Below are 11,930 nucleotides of genomic sequence, written 5' to 3' on the forward strand. Positions count from 1 at the left end.
CCTGTGGTTCTACAGGTCATAATTTGATTGTTTTTTGTTAGAAATAAAAACACAATTCTTGATTTACTGGCCAGAGTACCAACATGTTTTACCAGCACCCTTATATGGCTCTAATATAACTGGTGGTTTATTAAGTGACTTACACCCAAATAAAACATGAACATTTCCAGCTAGCTTTCAAATTATTTGGTTTCAGATTCATGATGACGACCAATGTTTGAATCCCATGAGACAGAGGAAGAACAAACCTCACTACAAGACGTACACAGCTGTAAATCTCCACAAAGCCTTTTTTTAATTTTTATTTACATGTATTTTTGCTATTCCATGGATCCTCCCCACAAAACAAAACACACAGTTTCCTTTTTACTGTAAGAACACACGGCTGTTTATTTTTATTATCATTATCTTTACTGTCATTTCAGTTTGATCCATTCAGCCAGTTTTAATATTTGTCACTATAAAAACACTGAGTTCATGTATTCCTGCTTTCCCACATTGTTTACAATCCTGATTGTTGGTTTGTTGAATATCTCGTCGCCTCATGCTGCCATTGCTCTGTGGTCCAGTATATGTTTTGATTTTCCCCCAAAACTGTGATAGTTTTTGCTGTTTTCATTCTTACTTCCTAATTGTGGTCTTCAGCAAATTATGTGGTATAGTTTTATACTCAGAATTTTTTTTTCACTTCTCTGTTCTTGTGGAGCATAAAAAGGCCGAATTTAGCATGTGACTGCCCAATAAAATATGGTTACTTGATGGACTGTATTTAAATTAACAATCTATTTTATCATCTCAACAGCAATAAAATATATATATATATTAATAATTAAAAACTGTATTCATGACTTAATAAAGTAGACAGTAATATTTCCACCAATGTCAGATTTGCTTGAATACCTTTTCTCCTTAATTACCGTAGATATAATTGTCATTTGCAAAACTGCAGTTTGTTTTTACTCAGGTTTTTTTTTTTTCTGACAGTAAAACTGAATCAATTGAAACTTTAAAGGGTGCAAAACCAAAAAAAAAAAAATGAAAGTAGGAAAATAATTTTTCACGTAGACATAAAAATGTTAAAAGGAACCTGAGAAATGTTAGTCCGGAAAAAGTATATGCCATTCAACAAACATAGGAACTTTATTTGAAATACACATCAGCTTTCTGGATATTTTCACAAAATACTGCTTTACTTTCAGATCAAATAAATTATTAAGTTAATAAAAATACAAATAAATAATAAATAAATAAATAAAATCGAATACTGGAGTACATTCCAAGACTGTAACCAGGCCAATATGACCATTACTACTCTTAGTGACAGACCGGCGGACCCTTGGCTCTTACAAAGAGAAAGAGGGTCGGCACAGATAGCTTATGCCTGAGCAGCTTAGTTTGACGGTAAGCACCACACGTTCAGTAGCTTGTGACGACAGCGTTACGGGTTTGGCGCGGTAAATCATATGGAGGGAAGACGGGATCGACGGCGATGCTGATGAAGCTTCGGCTCGTCTACTTCCTGTGGTCCCCTGAGGAGATGTAGCCCACGGCTCGGTTGATGGTGATGGCGCGAACGTGGAAGCCTCTCATCATCTTACACATCTTCTGTCGGTTCTTGAAGGAGTCGCTTTCCCACCGACCGGGAGCGTCCTAAATACACGGACAGGCAGAAGAATGACGATTGTGCTGACAACAGAAATTCCCTTTTAAAATAATTACAAGAAAACACTAATTCCTGTAAGGATTAGACAGAAAAACTAAACTTAACCAAAAATAAATACACAGTGGTGTTGAATGGGGAACAAACACAAAAAAGACTAGACAAAAAAAAATACCTCAAAAGAGTTGTGCTCTCCTGTTTCCATCAAGGAGCAGTTCTGTGCAAACCAAGAAAAAGATTTTATCATGCAACTTCCATTTTCCAAATTTCCCTACAGATTCCTTCAGCATCACATGTTTGTCGCATCGCCGCATGTCCTGCAGCTCTTACTGACCTTCCTCAGGTCCTGAATGATTCCCAGAGTCGGACTCAGAAGTGTTTTTTCAGCCTCAGGCTTGTGGAGTTTGGACTGGAGGTAGGTGTCTATAGCGGTCTGGTAGTAGGCCAAATCCCTCATGATGTTCATCACACACGCATTCTGTCAGGACAAGAATAATAAAAGAAACCAGGACTTGTGGTTTATTTTATTGTGTCCAAAAATCAACCTTTCAAAAGTGACTCGCAGCAACAACGTACCTCACTGAAGGACGAATTGGTCAGCATCGCGCAGCCGGAGTTCTGAGGGGAAAGTACAAGTTTCTAGCATGAGTTTTTGTTGTTGCTGTTGTGGAGTTTACATTTCTGGTCAACACAGACACCACAGTTCAATAAATGAAACTGTAAACAAAGCTGAAAACGGCTTCGTGTGTCTGTTTTTATTTTAATGCAAGACATTTGGTAGAAACTGATTCTGAAACTTATTTATCCAGTCTCTTAATACTGAACGGTATTAAGTAACAAAGAATTGCTGTATTTTTTTTGTTAGTTGTTTTATTATTTGGCCTAATGAACTCATTTTCATTTCAAATGAAATTGATGCTCTTAATAAGATGTTAAAATATAAAATCTTTTTATGCATATCAAAAAAAAAAAAAAAATTAAAGAGTATTTAACACTTAAGTAATTCGGCATGATACAAATATAAAGATGCTTTAATTTGACTTTTATAAATAACATCTAAGCACACAACTGTCCTGTTGGAAGTTCTGTTTCTGTGGCCACAGAAATAGCTGTGGCGAGCCGAATTTGACCCACGAACCTTCAGTTTTGACGCATGTGACACAGATTCTTTCTCAATACCTTATAAGTATATTTTGAAGTTATTTTAATGTAATTAGCGAGCTGGAGGATAACTTCTAACTGATCATCTAAACAGGACTCCAAAGCGTTTTACTCTACAATGTTTCACACACACAGACAGCTCCTCTGGGGACACGACCACAACCACAACCAGCAGGCAAAGACGACAAACAGAAACAACAACAACGTCTTAATTATTTACCTGAGTGGAAGCGGGAGTGCAGGTCCGCACTGTTTCGCTGCTCCTCATTGGCATCTCAGTGGATTTGATCAAGCTGAAACACAAATCTTCCTGCAATACAAAAATGTACATTTATTTTATTTCATTTTTTTTTATCGTGATGGGGATTATAGTTGAAAAAAAAAAGTTTACTCACGCTTTTGAGAACATCCGTGACACTCAGCAGAAGGCTCCTGAAGAGACTTGCGCACTGTGCGCTGTTGTTTGCGCTCGGTGTCGGCGGCGGCAGCGGCAGCGGCAGCCCCGTGGATGTGCGCCAGTTGAGCAGCATCAGCGTCAGCTGCAGCGCGGCGCAGCTGGAAAAGCCTGCAGGAGAATCCCAGACATCAACACCCGCGATAGCATCAAGTTTTGGGCAACCAAACAACCGAAACGGAACAATAAAAAAATAAATAAATTAAAATGCGCATTTGATCACTTGGATGTCATTGACTTACTTAAATGAAAGTGTCTCATTTTTTCGGACCAGACAGAAAGAGAGAGAGAGAGAGAGATCTGTGATGGAACTTGGTAAAACAGCAACACTGAGCTGCATGCTTTCATCTCTAGGTTTTATACAAACAAGCGGGGAATTCCCGCACAAGCAAGACGTAGTAATTTCCACATGATTTCTCCTCGAAGGATTATTCTGTAGGACGGGTCTGACTACAAGTGGGTGAAAGAAAGACGCCCTGAATTCAAAGCGAAGGAGCAGCAACCAATCACCAGGGAGAGACAGGGCTTCCAATTAGAGCGACAGTAAGTCGGTGCTGCAATTATGACGCGATCTCTCGTGCAGAGTAATATTTGGAAATTCTGCGCTGTTCGGTCACATCAGCGCTATTAATGGGGCGACAACCAGTGGTTAATAATTAATCATGCCAGGAAGATCGCTATGTGGGTTAGCGAGGGTGAAGTGAATCACATGTGACATCAAACAGCATCATTTCACGACTCAAGAGCCAGCTGGAGGTCAGCCGGCCTGTCGGTCCCTCTAACGACGGAGGGATTGTCATCATTCTCGGAGGGCGGCGACAGGACTACTTTTCCCACAAGATGCTGAAATCGGAAACTTAAGTCGATCAGCAAACCAAATGCATGTAGATAAAAAAAAAGAAAAGAAAAAGTAGGCAGCTCAGAGGTCACCTTACAAAGATATAGTTTGGACCAAAGAACACAATTCGATTTATTTGATAAATAAATGTATTCATATAAATAAAGACAATTGATTGTATCCACTCAGTCCATTGAGCAAAGACAATCAAAATTTTAAAACAATCCTTGAAAAATAAGCATAAACAAATCTATCTATCTATCTATCTATCTATCTATCTATCTATCTATCTATCTATCTATCTATCTATCTATCTATCTATCTATCTATCTATCTATCTATCNATCTATCTATCTATCTATCTATCTATCTATCTATCTATCTATCTATCTATCTATCTATCTATCTATCTATCTATCTATCTATCTATCTATCTATCTTCTGTGTTATTTTTCGTGTGATGGACTGTAGCCAAATGTCTTCAGAAGTTTCACAAAATGCACTGTAACTTTCTAGTAGGATAAAAATTTTTTCTGGCGATCGAACAGAGAATCCCAACCCACAACACAACTTGCTGCAAAATGAAAATGTTGCATAAACCATCTAAACGTGGAGCAGCTCATCCAGGAGGGAAACCCAGCCTCGTTCTCCTGACCTCGTTCTGGGGATCTCCAAGGCTTTCCCAGGCCACAAGACGCCTCTCAAGCATTGATCACAAATCTGTGTTAGTGAACACTTTTCCTTTGTGGAGAAAATCCATCCCACCTCACAGGTGTGGTATATCAAAATGCCGATTAGAGTGGACAGCGTGATTACTGGACAGACGTGCATTAGGTTAGTCACAATCAAAGGAAACTCTGAATTCTGCAGTTCTGCTTTTATTTTGGGGGATGGGGAGTTTGGGAGGGTAAGAAAACCTGTCAGTATTTGGTGTTTCCACTCTTTGCCTCATGCGGTACAACATCTTCGCGTATTATCAGGTTGTTGATTGTGGCCTGTGGGATATTGGTCCACTCGTCTCCATTGACTTTGGAACGTTGCTGGATGTTGGCAGGAAGTCTCACACGCCGATCCAGAGCATCCCAAATATGAACTGGGATGTTATCAGCTTCCAGTAGCTTTGTGTCCAGATCCTGGCGACATGGGGTTGTACATCATCATGCTGCAGCATGAGGTGAAGGTCAAACCAATGGGGTCTCAGGATTTCATCACGGTATCTCGGTGCGTTCAAAATGCCGTCAGTAAAATTCACCTGTGTTCGTTGTTGATAACATATCACTGTCTATCCACCACCACGGGTCACTCCATTTAGAACATCATCACCCACAAAACGCCACACACACAATGTCTGTCCTGAACAGTGAAAACTAGGATCCCTCCGCGTATAGGACACCTCTCCAATGTGCCAGACACAACCAAATGTGAACATTTCCTCAATCAAATCACAGTCAAGACTCCATTGAGGATGACGAAAATTCTAATGAGCTTCCCCCAAGACTGTTTCTTGACATTTTGTAAAGGAACTGTATGGTTTTGCAAACAGATTGTCGAAGCCGACGTCCGGGTGGCTGTCCTCAGACGACCTTTCAGCTGATCAGGTGGAGGTGTGATTACACGTGGTCTGTACATGGTAATTGCGCTCTCCCTCAAAACCTGCAACATCTGTGGCGTCGTGCTGTGTGACCAAGCTGCAGATTTCAGAGTGACCTCATTGTGGCGCTAATCCTGCTGTCCAGTCAGTATCCTGATACGCCACACCTGTGAGGTGCGGTGGATTATCTCTGCGAGGGGGAAAGCGTTCACTAACTCGGATTTAGGCCGCTTTGTGAGCGATCCACAAAAAACGTACACACACCTCACACAGTGTTTGAAGGGAAATGCATTTCTTTGAAACTAGTTTTCTGCGTGTGGCTGCAGGAGTTTCCTGCTCTTTGTACACATTGACCACAGGACTGTCGAACGCTAAAACCCACGGTCGCTGTATGAGTTACACGATGTATTCAGGTGTACGACCCACCAGGAGGAAGCGGTTTACCTGAAAAAAAAAAAAAATTACAGAATTTTTTTATTCATCACAAAACATTCAAGTCATATAGATTTATCTCAGTATGGTCTGGTGTCTCACCACAAGTGAACTTTATGTTCTACTTTTTAAGCTCACTGGTGGTCATTTGGTTGAGAGAAAAATTCCTGATAATGACTTTAAAAGGGGTTGCCCAAATTAATTTGCAGTCACCTTGAGAAGAAGAAAAAGAAGAAGAAGAAAAAAACAGTTTGTCTCAATAAATGACGCAGTGAAGTAAGATGAAAAAAAAAAGAAAAAGGCAGCAGCTGAGTCACAGTAAGTAATATCAGACTTCTTAGAAAGGGGAAGCTGAACGCTCGGCTCGGCTGACGGGGCGACGAACTGCACAGACCAACACATACAAAACCAAGTTTATTCTTTATTTTACATTTCTGTACATAAACATTTCTTTCCCTCAAATAAAGCATCTGAATACAGCAGGATGAAAATGATATTTAACACACTTATTCATTTGAAATGACTCATGTCAGAAAGATTCAACATTCACAAAATGCTGATAGAGCAATTCAGAGTGAACGTATTACCAGTCTACAACTCCACTACATAGCAGGCATGTTTCCTTTACACTCTTTTTAGCACCTTCGGACAAACGTTTCTCAGTTGAAAACTACCATTTGTGCAGAATAAAAACGCTTCAACTTTTTGAGTCCAACTTAAAAATGTTCTGAAGAAAATTCGTTTTCAGTTTTCTTGTCATACAGTGTTTTTCCTTTTTTTTTTCTTTTCATGACTGACTTTCTACTAAAGTTTGAACTATTATTTGATTTTTTCAACACTTTTTTATTTTTATTTTTAATCATTTTTTTTTTTTGCATCTGAACAGGTATAATTTAGTGGCAAATGTAGAAAGTCGAAAAGAAACAGTAGCAAAGCAAGGCCGACTACTGCACAGGAAGCTGGGGGACAGAATCTATGACGACACACAATCAGTTTTCCTCTTCTCCCAGGAAGTAGGACGCGCTGCTCCATCCTTCGGCGCCGGGAGAAGTGGTTAAAAGAGAGTTTTTTTTTTCTTTTCCTTTTTTTTTTCTTCTTCTGTGCTGTTGCTACCAGGGAAGTCAGTGAGTTGGTAGAAGGATAGACGGCAGGGAAGTGTGGCGGGGGAGGAAGGAGCGAAAATACTTGGGGCAGGCGGGGAGGTTTTGGATCGACACGGGGTGCAGAGGAAGTGATCCAGGGAGGAAAGGTTTCATCTCGGCAGAAGGGAAACAGACGGGAGCGGGGACAGGGAAAGGACGGGCGTCTTATTTGGATAGGGTCCTCTCAGCCAAATGTTTCTGCTGGCTCTCGGCATGCCTGGGAAGAAGAAAGCAGAAGTAAAAGATTTTTACTAAAATGTACTTTCATTTTTTTATTTTGTTGTTGTTGAAAAACATAAAAAAAGTGGCAAAAGATACAACAAGCTGAACTTTTATGAATGAATGAACAAAATAATGGACTATTTATCTTATACCATTAGACATTGTCACTAAACACAGTGCAACATCTGGATATAACTTCATAAAAATAACAGAAAACAAAAACTAATGCATAAAAATAAAATTCATGTTATCGAAGGATTGCTGAAAAAATGGTAATAACCAAATTTAGCTTGACGGCAGAGCGACACTCTGCTACTGTTAGGGCTAGAAGAGGCTTCTTTAAGAATTTCTTTATGCTAAAAATGTACGTATGTTACAAGTATTTATTTCTTTAAACTAATTCAAACTTACAAACTTTTATCAGTCGACTTGCTCCAAATATGGATAAGAATCAAAATAAATGGAAAAGATAATAAAAACAACATCAAACCAAAATGAGAAAAGTAGATAAGTAAAGAGGGTTTAGACAAAATAACGAAGGGCTGAATTTATTTGGAGCTGACTGGGGCTGTTTCGTCTACATGCATAGTGCCTTCAGTTAACATTTGTTGAAATTTAGCTCTATTTAGATGAACTAAAACCGAACTAAAAGATAAATTAGAGAACAACATCACTGAGAAAAGTGCTGGGGAAACCAACATCCTGAAGGTGACATGTGGGCCGAAACCAACCACCTAAAAAATGGTCAGACAGGAAGGAAACGACCTTGGATTGGACGATGAAAAACATTTTGTTTCAATTCAATTTAGTGTTTAAAAGTAACCTCAGTCTAAAGTCGTCAGTTTCTTAGGATAATGTGAGACTTTTATGAAAATAAAAGCAACAAAAATATGACCAAAGCATTAAACTGGTCAATGTTCTCGATTGAGATATTGTTTGATGACATAAAAAAAAACAAGTGTGAAAAGCTTGAAAAAAGTTTTTTTTCTTTTTACTGGTTTGTGTTTTCCAAGACAGGATACCAACCGAGATAACATCACTGGTGACATCAGATGCAAAAGTGTTTGGGAATATTTTTTAATCTGAAACCAAACCTAACTGAATCAATCATGACCTTCACCAACAGATGTGGACGTTTAATCTGCTTTAACTGGGAAACATCTTAGTCATAAAATAATAATTAAAAAAAACGCAGAATGTGGGAACTGGATTTTGCTTTGATGAAATATAATGCTGCTCCACTGGTAAAGATGACAGCGTACATTCAGGGGAACTCCACAGACTTAAGTCAAAGTTAAAGAAGTTATCAAATGGGAAATGTTGTAATTAATCTGTAAATATTATATAACAGTTTTTTTCTTTTTTCTTTTTAACCAATGATGACGAATCGATCAAGAAAATTATTGCACTAACTGGCAATGAGTCATTGGTTTTAATTATGCCCCAGGAGGGATTTTGACCTGTTTAAGGTCACACCACAGCATCACAACTCTCTAAAGTTCTGACTTTGAATAGGCCACGTCAAAACCTTAATTTGTTTTGTATTTTTGAAGGCCATTCAGATGTGATTCTACTGATGAGCTTTTGATTTTTAACCTGCTGCATAACCCAGATACCCAGGCTGAGCTTCAGGTTTCAAACTGATACCTGCACATCTACTTAAGTGGCTCCTTTATTTAAAAGGCCAGACAGTAATCAGACCTGCATGTGAGTGACAAAACTTATAGAAAAAAAGTGGATTTTTACAGTTTATCAGTAAAAAGTCCCATTTAATGTGTCGTCACCTGGTGAGGTCCTCAATGTCAACCAGCATGGCGTCCTGCTCCATGTGTAGCTCATCCCGAATCAGCAGCAACTGTACAAGCTCCTCATTCAGACCTGCAGTGACATGCATGGAGACACACACATTCGTCAAAGTAGCAGCTTTGAAGTGGATGACTTAGAAATAGGGGCTGCACAGTGGAGCAGTTGGTAGAGCTGCTGTCTTGCAGCAAGAAGGTTCTGGGTTCGATTCCCGGCCCCGGTCTTTCTGCATGGAGTTTGCATTATCTCCCTGTGCATGCGTGGGTTTTCTCCAGGTACTCCGGTTTCCTCCCACAGTCCAAAAACATGACTGTCAGGTTAATTGGTTTCTCCAAATTGTCCCTAGCTGTGAGTGTGTGTGTGCATGGTTGTTTGTCCTGTCTGTCTCTGTGTTGTCCCTGCGACAGACTGGTGACCTGTCTAGGGTGACCCCGCCTTTCGCCCGGAACGTTAGCTGGAGATCGGCACCAGCACCTCCCGACCCCACTAAGGGACAGAGTTAGAAAATGGATGGATGGACTTACAAATAGTCACAAATCCTCTTAAATAGTAATAAATGTGGATGTAATGGTGATGCAGGACAGCAACAATGGACTAGAAAGTTACATTAAACACTTTTTCATTTATTCACTAATTTTATAATTACACGTAAGTTTATCAACTTAAATTGGAGATTTTTTAAACTTAGGTTTCCTAACGTTAAAGCTTTTCTGCAGTAGCTTCATAAAATGACTAACTCCAGTCATGTTAAATACATTCCTATAAAGACAAATCTGTCGAGGGTGAATTAAGGCCGATACAGCAGCAGAACTGTTTTGTACATAGCCTCAGTTTCCAAGGATACTTTTCCTTTGACGACACGCCTGTTTGCCTTCGTGCTTGATGGGGTTTCTTCTAGTTTTGCTGTAGCACAACAACATTCACATTTCTGAGAAAGAATAACTAATCATAGACTAAAAAGATGATGTTAGCAAAGTTTTCAAAGCAATGAAAAAAAAAAAACCCAGTGAATATACCAGAAGTAGCTAAATGTCAGTTAGGTCCCAGAATGGTACATATGGATGTATATAATAACACTTTTAGACCTAAAATGTATTTTTATGGTATTTTTAAAATTACTTTTAAGAGTCTGCAGGGACCCTGGGACATTTACCTTACTTTGAACAACGTTTTTAAAAACAAAAACAGTTCGTCAAAAGCTGACACATCAGCGGCACGCGCTCCTCGTCGCATCACATGTCTTGGCTGCTTTCCCCAGACAAAAACAACAATAAAAGGTTGAAGAGGTCTAAAAAGGGGAAAGCTGCTTTTGTAGAACTTTTTTTTTTTGTGATTTGGGACTCGTGGGGATTTTTGAAAGGGTTTAACATTAAAATGTGAGATTATTCATCTATGGATACCAGGATCAATGAGGTTTACAGAGCGGTAACAGTAAGCGCTCAGGGGAAGCTGCTGACTGGTACTGCACAGCTCCGAAGTGACTAATATATAGGAGACTACTTTCACATCTACCGACGAGGGGCCAGGGGTCAGTGTGCTGGTATTTCCCCCATTTGTTTTCTTGCTCATTTCTGCCAGTGAAAGCAGAGGTCAGTGTGTGTGTTCACTTACTTTCAATCTGGGAATGCAGGTCGTTGACTATAACCTGAAGCTGCCCCAGTGTCATGTCTCTCAAGTCGGTGGGTTTCAGACTTCTTTTCATTAAACACTCGCTGATATGAGGCATGTGTGGAAGCTGATGGAAGGAAAGAAAAAAAAATATCATTAGGCTTTTTGCTTTCTCTCAAAACAATGTTTTGTTTAAACCAGCTTAATTATTGCAAATATAAAGTTAATGAAATGAAAAACAAAAAACTAAAGTAGGATAAGTTATAAGGACTCTTGTTACATGAATACTGTTAAAGCTGCAGGGTGTAACTTTTATAAAAATATGTTTTTACGTAATTCTTAAAAGTGTCGCCATGTCATGACAGTACAGTGTTGGACAGTGTGGAAAAAAAATGTCGCTCCTCCACTTCCTCCTGGTGCTACTTATTATGGTCTGCAAAAATTGAATGCTCCTGGTGAAAACCAACCAATCAGTCAGGAAGAAGGTCTTAGTGCTGTCAATCAACCTCAGATGTGTGCTGCTTTCATGGGCTAATGGTGGAGAAACGACTTACTCTTACAGGGAAATCGTTTATGCACCGTCATTGGTGGTTATATGCTTAGCAAGGCCAGTGGCTGTGCTAACTAGCCACAGCAAAGGTTGCATTCATGGAAGTCTGTGTAGCAGAGAGAAAGTGAGAGAAGCACAAGGGTGATTGACAGCGCTAAGATTCTCCTCCATTTTTGTGCATATTGCAGCAGGACCACAGGGAGATTAACTCCATGTCACATGGAGTTAATCATGTCACAGATGATCTGTCTTATAAATACATAAAAAACAAATTCTTCATAAAAGCTACACACTGTAGCTTTTAAAGTAAAAGCTGAAAAGATTGTTAGTCTATGATGTCTTTTCAATTAATTTCTAGATTTTCTTGTACAATCTTAGACAATACTAATGCAAACAGGGTTAAAAATGACAATATAGCAAAGTAAAATTGGGATAAGCAAACAAACAAAGCAGAGCATTTATATATATA

At 39.2% G+C, this 11,930-nt stretch overlaps 2 protein-coding genes across 7 annotated transcripts in view; both read right to left on the reverse strand.

The window, feature by feature from the left end:
* Positions 1-1,267: 1,267 nt before the first annotated feature.
* On the reverse strand, positions 1,268-4,292 carry il12a (interleukin 12a). The gene is made up of 7 exons (XM_008425882.2): positions 3,518-4,292; positions 3,217-3,386; positions 3,042-3,131; positions 2,237-2,278; positions 1,995-2,138; positions 1,836-1,877; positions 1,268-1,650 (listed from the first exon to the last, which is right to left on the reverse strand). The coding sequence occupies exons 1-7, from the start codon at positions 3,621-3,623 to the stop codon at positions 1,513-1,515; spliced, it is 732 nt and encodes a 243-aa protein (XP_008424104.1). The 5' UTR covers positions 3,624-4,292; the 3' UTR covers positions 1,268-1,512.
* Positions 4,293-6,537: 2,245 nt separating this feature from the next.
* The window catches only part of schip1 (schwannomin interacting protein 1), a 269,246-nt gene continuing 263,853 nt past the window's right edge, over positions 6,538-11,930 (reverse strand). For all 6 annotated transcript variants that reach the window (XM_017308280.1, XM_008425832.2, XM_008425829.2 and 3 more), the window contains 3 exons: positions 10,915-11,038; positions 9,285-9,378; positions 6,538-7,495 (listed from right to left, as the gene is read on the reverse strand). In XM_017308280.1, coding sequence (XP_017163769.1) covers positions 7,444-7,495; positions 9,285-9,378; positions 10,915-11,038 — 270 coding nt within the window. In that variant the 3' untranslated portion in view covers positions 6,538-7,443. The remainder of the gene's footprint in view (positions 7,496-9,284; positions 9,379-10,914; positions 11,039-11,930) is intronic.

This window comes from Poecilia reticulata, linkage group LG13 (genome assembly GCF_000633615.1).
Source record: "Poecilia reticulata strain Guanapo linkage group LG13, Guppy_female_1.0+MT, whole genome shotgun sequence".
In the NCBI taxonomy this organism is placed as follows: domain Eukaryota; kingdom Metazoa; phylum Chordata; class Actinopteri; order Cyprinodontiformes; family Poeciliidae; genus Poecilia; species Poecilia reticulata.

Excerpts from the sequence above, each read along its gene's own strand:
- il12a (XM_008425882.2), bottom strand. The coding sequence starts at position 3,623 with ATGAAAGCATGCAGCTCAGTGTTGCTGTTTTACCAAGTTCCATCACAG. Across the intron at positions 3,387-3,517 it reads AATGAGACACTTTCATTTAA|GCTTTTCCAGCTGCGCCGCG; the intron begins GTAAGTCAATGA and ends ATTCTCCTGCAG. Across the intron at positions 3,132-3,216 it reads TCACGGATGTTCTCAAAAGC|GAAGATTTGTGTTTCAGCTT; the intron begins GTGAGTAAACTT and ends TTTGTATTGCAG.